This window comes from Pan troglodytes, chromosome 15, assembly GCF_028858775.2.
Source record: "Pan troglodytes isolate AG18354 chromosome 15, NHGRI_mPanTro3-v2.0_pri, whole genome shotgun sequence".
Taxonomy (NCBI): Eukaryota; Metazoa; Chordata; class Mammalia; order Primates; family Hominidae; genus Pan; species Pan troglodytes.
Genome location: NC_072413.2, coordinates 90,020,842 through 90,033,155, shown reverse-complemented (window position 1 = coordinate 90,033,155; position 12,314 = coordinate 90,020,842). Strand labels below are relative to the sequence as shown.

At 37.2% G+C, this 12,314-nt stretch overlaps 1 protein-coding gene across 11 annotated transcripts in view; it reads left to right on the top strand.

Moving 5' to 3' along the window:
- Positions 1-12,314, top strand: part of TRIP11 (thyroid hormone receptor interactor 11) — a 70,398-nt gene that overhangs the window by 14,114 nt on the left and 43,970 nt on the right. For 7 of the 11 annotated variants that reach the window (XR_010151008.1, XR_674224.5, XR_674223.5 and 4 more), the window contains exons 3-7: positions 362-472; positions 3,963-4,238; positions 8,045-8,113; positions 9,933-10,098; positions 11,221-11,583. Coding sequence is in view for 8 of the 11 variants with exons in the window: in XM_009428300.5 (XP_009426575.5) it covers positions 362-472; positions 3,963-4,238; positions 8,045-8,113; positions 9,933-10,098; positions 11,221-11,583 (985 nt within the window). In the remaining 3 variants the exon portion in view is untranslated. Of the gene's footprint in view, positions 1-331; positions 473-3,962; positions 4,239-8,044; positions 8,647-9,932; positions 10,099-11,220; positions 11,584-12,314 lie in introns of all 11 variants that reach the window. The other 4 variants (XM_063793089.1, XM_063793088.1, XM_054665796.2 and 1 more) reach the window with 3 other exon arrangements.

Here is a 12,314-nt window from a genome sequence, read left to right as displayed (position 1 = left end):
CTCAGCCTCGCGAGTAGCTGGGATTACGGGCACACACCATCACACCCGTCTAATTTTTTTTTGTATTTTAGTAGAGATGGGGTTTCCCTATGTTGGCCAGGATGGTCTCGATCTCCTGACCTCATGATCTGCCTTGGCCTCCCAAAGTGCTGGGATTACAGGCGTGAGCCACAGTGCCCGGCTGGTCAGTGCATTTTTAACTTTAATTTAAAAGCATATTTTAAAGTCCAGAATTCTGTCCGAGACCTTTTATATTTGACATTTTTGGGGGGGGAAGCAGTACGTTTTTCATAATGCCGTGCACATAACTAATTACATGTTTTACTTGCAGTCTTTTTGTTGAAAATACTTTTTTTTCTAGAATGAAAGGCTTAAGAAACTTTGTACTGATCTAGAAGAGAAACATGAAGCATCAGAGATTCAAATAAAGCAGCAATCTACAAGTTACCGAAATCAACTTCAACAAAAAGAGGTAAATGTTATCACAGTTACTTCATATGTACTTCACTGTAATGTATTTAGGTATGTTTTTAGAGTTAGAATATAAATCAAGGTATATTCAGATCTGTAAAAATATGAAAAGGTGATGAATTTAATAATTTTCGACTCGGTTTGATATCCCTTATTTAATAAGAACTTTGTAAAGTAATGTAAACTTTATTAAGTTTACATATATAAACCAACCTGTGTGAAGTATAATTTTTTTTCTTTCCAAAAGAAGAAGAAAAAGTTTTTGTATAAAATATCTTTAGGGATCTGTTGCTTATAATTTCTGATTTTATGAAGCGTAATATTTGTTGTATTGGCATGTGCTTGATTTTCCATGGAAAAACTATTAAACATATTATAATTTACATATAATTGCTTTATAAATGTTTTTGGGTTTTTTAGTTTGAAATGGCTGCTTTGGAATTGATTTATCTTTGCTTTACAGTGCTGGTAGTAGATATTATATAATTTAATGTTACTCTGAATCCTTAAAATACAGTCTGTGTCCTCATGTGTCATGCTGTTACTGAATTCTCTTTAGTGTTTAGTACATAAGTGGCCCCCAATAAATACTTACATTGAATGGAACCATTTCCTGTTATATTATCCAGATCATTTGGATGTTTTTCAGTTTGTTGACTAAATGTTCATTTCTACCATAACTTTATATTTGGGTTTTTAAAATTTAGGTGTCATGCTTTCTAATTCCTATGCTTTCTAGTTCCTTTAGTGACATGCTAAGGTGAAAGATAAAAGTATAGCACGTTAAAGATATACATAGGTATTGAAAGTAGTGCTTAAATTTCCAATTTGTTGGGAAGTGATAATTTCATAAAATACAATACAAAATGAATTACTATAAAAATAAAATGAATACTAAAAAAGGCAAAGTTGCAAGTTCAAATAATTTTTTTTTTTTTTTTTTTTTTTTTGAGACAGAGTCTTTCTCTGTCGCCCAGGCTGAAGTGCAGTGGTGCAATCTCGGCTCACTGCAACCTCTGCATCCCGGTTCAAGCAATTCTCATGCCTCCTGAGTAGCTGGGATTACAGGCATGCACTACCACGCCTGGCTAATTTTTGAATTTTTATTAGAGATGGGGTTTCACCACATTGGCCAGGCTGGTCTTGAACTCCTGACCTCAGGTGATCCGCCCACCTTGGCCTCCCAAAGTGTTGGGATTACAGGCGTGAGCCACCGTGCCTGTCCTCAAGTTCAATTTAAAGTTACAAGGCTACTTTTTTTTTTCTTGATTCCCCATCTCTACTAATAATACAAAAATTAGCCGGACGTGGTGGCGTATGCCTATAGTCTCAGCTACTTGGGAGGCTGAGACAGGAGAATTGCTTGAACCTGGGAGGCGGTGGTTGTAGTGAGCTGAGATCACGCCACTGCATTCTAGCCTGGGTCACAGAACGAGACTCCGTCTCAAAAAAAAAAAAAAAAAAAGTTCAGCAGATATAAAATTACTACTAAATTGCTTTAAAAGTCTTAAACCTTACTTTTCACATTGCTATACTTGCTCTGGACTGGTAGTGAGCATTCAACTGCATTCGTCCGTGGACCACATTTTGAGTAGCATTGAGTTATAAACATTATGATAGAACAGTAGTTCCTCCTACCCAGGGGTTTACAGCTGTATCATTATGACACTTTAAAAGCATATACATGTTTACACCACCTAGGAGATTCTAACTTAGTGTACTGGAAAGAGGCCCTGGTGCAGGTTGAGCATTCCTACCAAAATTCGAAATGCTCCAAAATCCAAAACTTTGAGTGCCAGTTTGATGCCACAAGTAGAAAATTCCACAAATAAGTACTGAACACAAGCTTTGTTTTATGCACAAAATTGTTAAAAGCATTTTATAAAATTACTTTCACACGTACCTGTGGGTATAAGGTGTATATGAAACATAAATGAATTTCGTGTTTAGACATGGGTCCCATCCCCAAGATATCTCATTATATTTATGAGAATGTTCTCAAATTGGAAAATACCTGAAATGTGAAACCCTTCTAGTCCCAAGCATTTGGATAAGGATACTCAACCTGTATTGGTCATTTTCAAAAGCTCCATAGGTTATTCTGATGCCTACCTCACAGTTGAAAACACTGGTGGGGAAAATTTTGGTATTTTATGTTCTACTTAACTATCGATATTAGAGGGCACATTAAGCATTCAGGTTTGGAAATATCTGTTATTACAGCTTGCACTTGTATAACTACAAGTTGATATAAATATCATATAATGATAGCTTTTTAAATATAGCTACATTTGAAAAAGATGTGGATTTTAGTACTTTTTACAAGGATGAAAGATATGATTATATAGATCTGTTATTTCCTGAATCTATGTGCGGCCCTCATTGTGATGTTCATATTCTCCAAGATGGAATTTATCTCATGTCATTTGTGGGAAAATGAATGAAATTTGTACACTACTATAAATTTCCATTTGAGAAGGGGCTCCAATATGAAAAACTTGTTTGTTATGATATACGACATAAATGTGTTTGGTTTTTGTCTACTTGCTTAACTTTATGCATATAGAAATACTGTTACTTGTTGGCTGTCTTCCTAATATCAAATTTTCCTCAGTTGTGGCAGTGTCTTCTGGACTACTCTACTTTATAGAAAACTTTTTTCAGTTCTGTCTATATTGTTTGATTTTGTGTTTTGAATAATCTTTTACAAGAATGGATGTGGCATTTTGGTAGGTCCTGTGTTTATAATTTCTTTTGCGCTATGACTTACCCGCCTTTAGTCAAAACTGCTGGTAATTTCAGAACTTCAGAACTGTTCTCTTCCTAAATAGGTCAGATTTTCGCTGGCTCCTCTTTGCCAAATCTAAAGCTAAGACCACTTTCAGTATATTATTTCTTTTTAAGATTCATGGGCTAATAACCATGGGCTCACTGTTTCACTGTTATCTTATCTAAAAAGATTGGATTTATAAATCAAAGCATTCTTCCAGCTGTGTTGTGCAGGTCAATACAAAGTTACCTCAGATTCATGGTGCATTTTAAGCCTACATCCAGCCATAATCAGTTACACAACACCCTTGTAACAGGAGATATTCTAAGAAAATTTCCAGTGCATAGACGGACACAGCTTTCATTTTCTCATCATTTAAGATTTGGTAATCACAAACAGAACCCTAAGAAATTGCCTATACTACTCCATGCAGAGAAGATAGCAAACCCATGTTTAACTGAGAAATTCATTGCTTTAGTTAACATACAAAATTCTGATATTTCTACTATTTGTAACATTATTTATGCTTTAATTGTGAGTGTGTTTTAAATAAAAATGTTATGGTTAGAATGTTATATAAGACTTAGATTCAGTTGATAGAGGACCATCATTGGATAATCTTAGACAAATTATTGTATTGTGTCTTTTAATACAAATCTATAAAAAGTCAATATGATTGTTTTAAAGTACCTTCTCTAAAACTTGGATTATAAATATATAGGTAGAAATCAGCCATCTTAAAGCCAGACAGATTGCACTCCAGGATCAGTTGCTGAAACTGCAGGCAGCTGCTCAGTCAGTACCTTCAGGAGCTGGTGTACCAGCAACCACTGCATCATCTTCATTCGCTTATGGGATTAGTCATCATCCTTCAGCTTTCCATGACGATGACATGGACTTTGGTGATATAATTTCATCCCAACAAGAAATAAACCGACTCTCAAATGAAGTTTCAAGACTTGAGTCTGAAGTTGGCCATTGGAGGCATATTGCTCAGGTAGATAAAAATTTTTTAGAGTTTTTGAAAACTTTGAGTAAAATTACTGGTGTAATATAAAAAGCTGTATGTAGAGCTTTTGATATCAGAAAGAACCCTGGACTAGGAAATAGAAAACCTGTATTCTAATTCCATCAGTGACTTTCTTTCTTTTTTCTTGAGACAGAATCTTGCTCTGTCTCCCATGCTAGAGTGTAGTAGCGCGATCTTGGCTCACTGCAGCCTCGGCCTCCTGGGTTCCAGCGATTCTCCTGCCTCAGCCTCCTGAGTAGCTGGGATTATAGGCACACGCCACTATGCCTAGTTTTTGTATCTTTAGTAGAGATGGGGTTTCACCATTTTGGCCAGGCTAGTCTCGAACTCCTGACCTTAGGTGATCTGCCCACCTCAGCCTCCCAAAGTGTTGGGATAACAAGTGTGAGCCACTGCGCCTGGCCTCTGCCAGTGACTTTCTTTCTTTCTTTTTTTTTTTTTTTTTTTTTGAGACAGAGTCTTACTCTGTCACCCAGGCTGGAATGCAGTGGCACAGTATTGGCTCACTGCAACCTCCGCCTCCCGGGTTCAAATGATTCTCCCGTCTCAACCTCCCAAGTAGCTGGGATTATAGGTGCGTGCCACCATGCCTGGCTAATTTTTGTATTTTTAGTAGAGATGGGGTTTCACTATGTTGGCCAGGCTGGTCTTGAACTCCTAACCTCGTGATCTGCCCGCCTTGGCCTCCCAAAGTGCTGGGATTACAGGCATGAGCCACTGCGCCTGGCCTCTCTGCCAATGACTTTCTAAGTGATTTTGGTCATGTCATCTTTCTCTCCTAGTCTGAGTTTCCCTTTCTGTACACTATTTGGAAAAAATTTTCAAAAAAAAGCAACAGATCCTTTTTTTTTTTTTTTTAATAAAACATGAGAGGAAAAAAATTGAGTTGCTGTGGTTGAACCAAGAACCTTCTCTTCTGGAGTCCCTGAGACTCCTCTGGTGTAAACACCAGGACTCCGAGGCACCATGTTTGAAACCGCTTGCTTAGATGTTGTCTGAGGTTTCTGCTAGCTCTAGTTACATGTAAAATGAAAATCTGGTAATTGATATTATAAAATATGATAAACTATTTTGTGTTGTTTCTCATGCATTAGAGATTAATATTTTGCTATTTGGGGCTGTAAACTTTCTTCCAAGGAGCCCTTTTTTGTCTTATATATCAGATTTTATACAGGATGAATATCTCTTATCCGAAATGCTTGAGACTAGAAGTGTTTCAGATTTTGGATTTTGGAATCTTTTCTTGTTCTTTCTTTTCTTTTCTTTTTTTTTTTTTTGAGAGAGAGTCTCAGTCTGTTGCCCAAACTGGAGTGCAGTGGCACCATCTCAGCTCACTGCAACCTCTGCCACCCGGGTTCAAGTAATTCTCCTGCCTCAGCCTTCTGAGTAGCTGGGATTACAGGCGCCCGCCACCACACCGGGCTAATGTTTTTTTGTACTTTTAGTAGAGATGGGGTTTCACCATGTTACCCAGGCTGGTCTCAAACTCTTGACCTCAGGCCGCCCAAAGTGTTGGGATTACAGACATGAGCCACTTCATCCGGCCAGATTTTGGAATATTTTCATAAACATAATGAGATATCTTGAGGATGGGACCCAGGTCTAAACATGGAATTCATTTATGTTACGTATAAACTTTATACCCATAGGTACTTGTGAAGGTAATTTTATACACTATTTTAAGTAATATTATATAACTTGTGCGTGAACCAAAATTTGCGTTAAATATTTATGTGTGGAATTTTCCACTTGTGGCATCATGTTGGCACTCAAATGTTTCAGATTTTGGAGCATTTCAGATTTTGGATTTTTGAATTAGGGATTCTCAACCTGTGTACTATGGAAATTGTAGACATGAGACCTGGAGTAAACTGGAAGACTGTTTATTTGGATTTAATTTCATCAATGTAAAAAAAAATTACATGAGTAAAGAGATTATTTTTTGTGTTTTTATGAATGTAATCTAGTTATGTAAAGGAGAAATCTTCCCAATTAAAATTATCTCCTTCTTTCACAAGTTGCTAGACATTCTCAGTACCCAAAATAAGCTTTAGAGAGGATGATCTGTTTGTCCATCTTATCTCCAAAAAGTAGTAAACTTTGTATGTATAAGAAATGACCTGGAGAACTTGGCAGTATTGTAGATCTTCTGTGGTACCTTCAGGGATATCAATTTGTTAGCCAGTTTTAGGGCCTTAAACTGCATTTAAACAAATAACCCTGGTGATTCTGATAACCTAAGGAACACATTTTAAGAAACATTGGTTAGAGTAAGATTTCATAGGGAAGAGAATGGTTTTTGGTGTGTTCATTTCAGCATATCTTGAATGCCTACTCCATGACAGACCTGTACTAGACTATAAAGGTGAAAAAGGCATAATTGGGACCATTCAGAGGACTTAATTTTCTAGCAAGACGTAATAAAAATTAATATTTGCATTACATTTTATGTTTCCATATGTATTATCCCAATATATTATTATGTTAATAATTATGAGATAGATGTATTACCTCTATTTTATAAATAAGGAAACTGAAAGGTTTTTTTTGTTTTTTTTTTTGTTTTTGAGATGGAGTCTTGCTCTGTCTACCAGGCTGGAGTGCAGTGGTGGGATCTTGGCTCACTGCAACCTCTGCCTCCCAGGTTCAAGCAATTCTCCTGCCTCAGCCACCCAAGTAGCTGGGACTACGGGCACCCGCCACCACTCCCAGCTAATTTTTTTTTTGTATTTTTAATAGTGACGGGGTTTCACCTGTTGGCCAGGATGGTCTTGATCTCTTGCCCTTGTGATCCAGCCGCCTTGCCTCCCAAAGTGTTGGGATTATAGGCATGAGCCACTGTGCCCAGCCCTAGGAAACTAAAAGTTTAAGTCATATAATCCATTGCCACAGTGGTTAAGTTATGATTCAAACACACGTGTTTTGACTAAATCCTGTATTTTTTCTATTATACTTTATTCTTTCTTTCAGTCCTAGAGTAGCTTTTGGTTCATTAAAATGCTACATAGTAATATTAATAAAGATAAATGAACAACATACAGCTTTGAATGAGAAGAATCCAAAAGTTGTTTTATTTATTTATTAAACCAAAGATTATTCTCTATTGGGTAGAGATCTTCTGGGTAAAATCATTTGATTTTGCCAGGCATGGTGGTTCATGTGTAATCCCAGCACTTTGGGAGGCCAAGGCAGGAGGATTGCTTGCAGCCAGGAGCTCGAGACCAGCCTGGGCAACATAGTGAGATCCCATCTCTACAAAAAAAAATTAGCTAAGCATGCTGGCATGTGCTTGTAGTCCCAGCTACTTGGAAGGCTGAGGTGGGAGGATTGCCTGAACCCAGGAGGTGGAGGCTGCAGTGAGCCATGATCACACCACTGCATTCCAGCCTGAGTGACAGAGAAAGACCCTGTCTCAAAAAAAAAAAAGAAAGGAAAAAGAAATTTCCTTTTAGAAAGCTGCTCAATTATCTTTACCCTTACATTTTGTCAAGCTAAGTAAAATATTCTATAAATTTTTCTACCTTAACTTTAGTTATTTTGTAAAACTGTTGTCCCCCCCATTAGTTAATACATTCTTAAATATGATATCTTTTATTTATTGTGTATTATTCACTATTAGACTAGGTTCTTTAAAAGGTCCATGGCATTCTTTAGTCGGAATCTGTGAAAATCCCCCTTTTTACAAAAGTATTCTTGTAATGAAGTTAGTTTGTGACTTTCTGTTGACAAGAAAATCAGTATAATTATTTACTAATTCTCTTTTTCTGATCTAGACTTCCAAAGCACAAGGAACAGATAACTCTGATCAAAGTGAAATATGTAAACTACAAAATATCATTAAGGTAAGTCAAATTGTTGATTGATGATGGGAGTTATACATCTAAATCTGCTTATTAAAAGCATAGGCCTGAATTAGTAAAAGTCTCAGTTATAAAAGTCATTATCATTATATAGATTATGGTACTTCTTTTTCTTTTAGAGATAGGGTCTCACTGTGTTGCCCTGGCTGGAGTGCAGTGGCATGATCAGGTCACTGCAGCCTCATACTCCTGGGTTCAGGTGATCCTCCTGCCTCAGCTTCCCATGTAACTGGGACTACAGGCACACATGCCACCATGCCTGGCTAATTTTTTCTGATTTTTTTGTATAGATGGGGTTTGCTAATGGTGCCCAGGCTGGTCTCGAACTTCTAGCCTCAAGCCATCCTCCTGCTTCGGCCTCCCACAACGCTGGGATTCCAGGCATGAGCCAACGCGCCTGGTCCATTTAAAAATATATATTTTTAATATTCTTTATTATTTATGTAAAGTATATAAAAATCTCTGTCTTTCCAGAATCATTTGGTTTTGAACATTTATTACGGAGCTTATCTTTCGTAAGTCTCTATACTCTATTGTATCTTGTAAAACCGTCTTTATTAAAACCTAATTGCAGGGTTGCTGAAGTTTCAAGGTTTAGAGTTAAAGGATATGGACAAAATAAAATACTAATATCATGCATTGGAAATACTTATTTTACCTTAGCGGTAGAATTTCGCTAGTTTGTGTCAATTATTATTTCTTTAAAGAAAAGTCTTAGTTGCATATATTACTGTGGCAGTGAATTATTTTTAGTGTTAAAATTATTGTCAGATATAGAATTTTTAGTTTTGGGTTCATTATTATTACAATACTAGAGTGGATAGAATCCGGATCAGACCTGTGTTTGAATCCTGGCTGTATTATTTACATGCTATGCTAATTTCGGGCAAGTTACTTCTGTTTTATTATCAATGGAGACCATGATAATACCTATCTTGTAGGATTCTTTTGAGGTTTAAATGTAAAGCTCTTAGCCCAGTGGTGGCACATAAGTAAGAAGTTAATTTATAGATTAGGATCTTTTTTTTTCTTTTTTCCATAAGAGCATCAATTTTTCTGTAGATTAGGATTCTTGGTTACAAGCAACAAAAACCATCTCTGGCCAAGTAAAGCAAAAGAGGATTTACTGGAAGAACCCAGGGTAGTCCATCCGCAGGATTGAAGGAGGAGTTGAATGTTTTGGCCTCAGGTTGGATAGGAGTGGGAAGAGTGTTAGGAATCTGAGTGGCGGGACCCAGTGGACAGACTCTTGAGAGGGCACCTGTCCTGGTGCTTCCCGTCAAACCAGTTTCCCTAGTCGATGGACTCAGCTCAAGATCCAGGTTCCTGCGAGAGACACAGTGGGCTCAACTTGGGTAGGAAGGCGCCAGGTTGACAGTTTGGGAGTCCCAATAAGACTGGTGAAAGGAAAGGCTGAGTGAGAGGATGGAAGTAGTGGAACAGCAGGTACAGATTGGTCAGAGGGGTGACACTGGTACTGGCAGAAAGTGTCATTAGGAAAAGGAGAAGTTCATGGTCACAGATATTAAGGAAAAGACATTTTTACTTATCGTTTGTTTTAGCCTTTTCTTGCTGATGTTCCCTCATTAGAAGTAGAAAAACTGTTTTTGAGACCTAAGAAAGGAAAGGGTGAAGTTGTTCAGAATAGTCCTAATTTTGGGTCTGTGTTTAAATTCTTTTCAGCCTTAACATGTTCTGAGAATTCTTTTTAATAATGCACACTTTTGGACAACAGTTAAATATATAGCTTACGTAAATTTATTGATTATAAATGTGAATAACTTTGTTTTTATTTTTTAAGGAACTAAAACAGAACCGAAGTCAGGAAATTGATGACCATCAACATGAAATGTCAGTACTGCAGAATGCACACCAACAGAAATTGACAGAAATAAGTCGACGACATCGAGAAGAATTAAGTGACTATGAAGAACGAATTGAAGAACTTGAAAATCTGTTACAACAAGGTTATTAGTTTTACTTCTTTATTATTATTATTTTTTTTGAGATGGAGTCTCCATCTGTTGCCCAGGCTGGAGTGCACTGGCGCGATCTCGGCTCACTGCAACCTCCGCCCCCCGGGTTCAAGCGATTCTCCTGCATCAGCTTCCCAAGTAGCTGGATTACAGGTGCCTGCCACCATGCCCAGCTAATTTTTGTATTTTTAGTAACGATAGGGTTTCGCCATATTGGCCAGGCTGGTCCCAAACTCGTGATCTCGGGTGGTCCACCCACCTCGGCCTCCCAAAGTGCTAGGATTACAGGCATGAGCCACTGCACCTGGCCAGTTGATAGTTTTATTAATTTAACATATTAGATGACATAACTAAATGATAGACCTAGCATTCTAAGACCAGGACAGTGCTGTAAACTTGCCCTAAGTTATAAGGAAGTGTAAATGACTAGTTCTGCTTATCTGCCAGAAATTTGCAGTGGCACCTCTGCTTTTAAGATTCTGTGGCCGGGAGTGGTGGCTTATGGCTATAACCCCAGCATTTTGGGAGGCCAAGGTGTGTGGATCACTTGAGGCCAGGAGTTTGAGACCAGCCTGGCCAACATGGCGAAATCCCGTCTCTACTAAAAATACAAAAATTAGCTGGACGTGGTGGTGCTCACCTGTGGTCCCAGCTACTCAGGAGGCTGAGGTGGGAGAATCACTTGAGCCCAGGAGGCAGAGGTTGCAGTGAGCCGAGATGGCACCACTGCCCTCCAGCCTGGGCAACAGAGTGAGACTCCATCTCTAAAAAAAAAAAAAAAAAAATTCTGTGAAAATGGAAATGTCCTTTTTACCTTTGTGGTAAATAGTTATAATTTATAGATTTCTTTGCATTGTTTGGTGATGATACTTTGGTAATAAATGATTAGAGATATTATCACTTTCTTTCGAACTAAGATACATAGGCCTTTATGTAGTTGATTCAAATATTTTCCCCCAACTTATTTATTTTAAAACACTTAGTTTATTATAGTAATTTAACTTTTAAGCTTTCCAAATTCTGAACTGTCTTATATCTCTTAGTTGTATATAGCAAACCGTTTATTTCTTGGTACTTGACATTTGATGTCATTGTTTTGTGTTTATGTTCTAGGTGGCTCTGGAGTTATAGAAACTGATCTCTCTAAAATCTATGAGATGCAAAAAACTATTCAAGTTCTACAAATAGAAAAAGTGGAGTCTACCAAAAAAATGGAACAACTTGAGGATAAAATAAAAGATATAAATAAAAAATTATCTTCTGCAGAAAATGACAGAGATATTTTGAGGAGAGAACAAGAACAGCTAAATGTGGAAAAGAGACAAATAATGGAAGAATGTGAAAACTTGAAATTGGAATGTAGTAAATTGCAGCCTTCTGCTGTGAAGCAAAGTGATACTATGACAGAAAAGGAAAGAATTCTTGCCCAGAGTGCATCAGTGGAAGAAGTGTTCAGACTACAACAAGCACTGTCTGGTATACAGTCTTTGGAACTTATTTCAGATTGCTGTTTCATTGCATAGTAGTTGTTTTTAGAGACAGATGCTTCACTAACTGAATACTTAGTGGAAATGGCATATTCCTGGAAATGACTGTGTGTCATTTGGGTAGAATTGTGTGGTTTGGATTCAGTGTAAGAGTTAATAGATTGCAAATAGGAATTTCCTATTAAAAAGGATTAGGTATTGCTATACTTTCTATAACTCATCACAGCCCACATCCTCCAGTTAGGGAATACAGCCTTTCTTCTTCAAAGTCAGTTGTTACCTGTTTGAAATGATCTCCTATATCCAAGCAAAGCCCTGAGTGCTTAGAGCCATAGGTCTTCCACCATTTTCTATGCTCATGATGACATTTAGTTACTGTACCAGTATTCTGTGTTACAAAAAATTAGTACTAAATGAAATAGGCCAAACACCAGTAAATAAAATAAATTTTAAAGTAATTGTACTTATGTTTTAAAAAATAAGTTTACTTATTTAAAAAATAAATTTACTTACATAAGACTAATACATTTACTTACTTATCATATTGGGTGATCCAGATGAGTTTATGTGCTTAAAAAACAAACCCACTGCCTTAGTACTTCCTCTTTTTTCTATTCCATTGACACAGAATTACTTCAGCCAGTCATAATTGTTTTTTGCCTATGTTAACTATGGCAGCTCTCTGAATGGAGCAGAATAGCGTAGTGGTTAAGGACATGA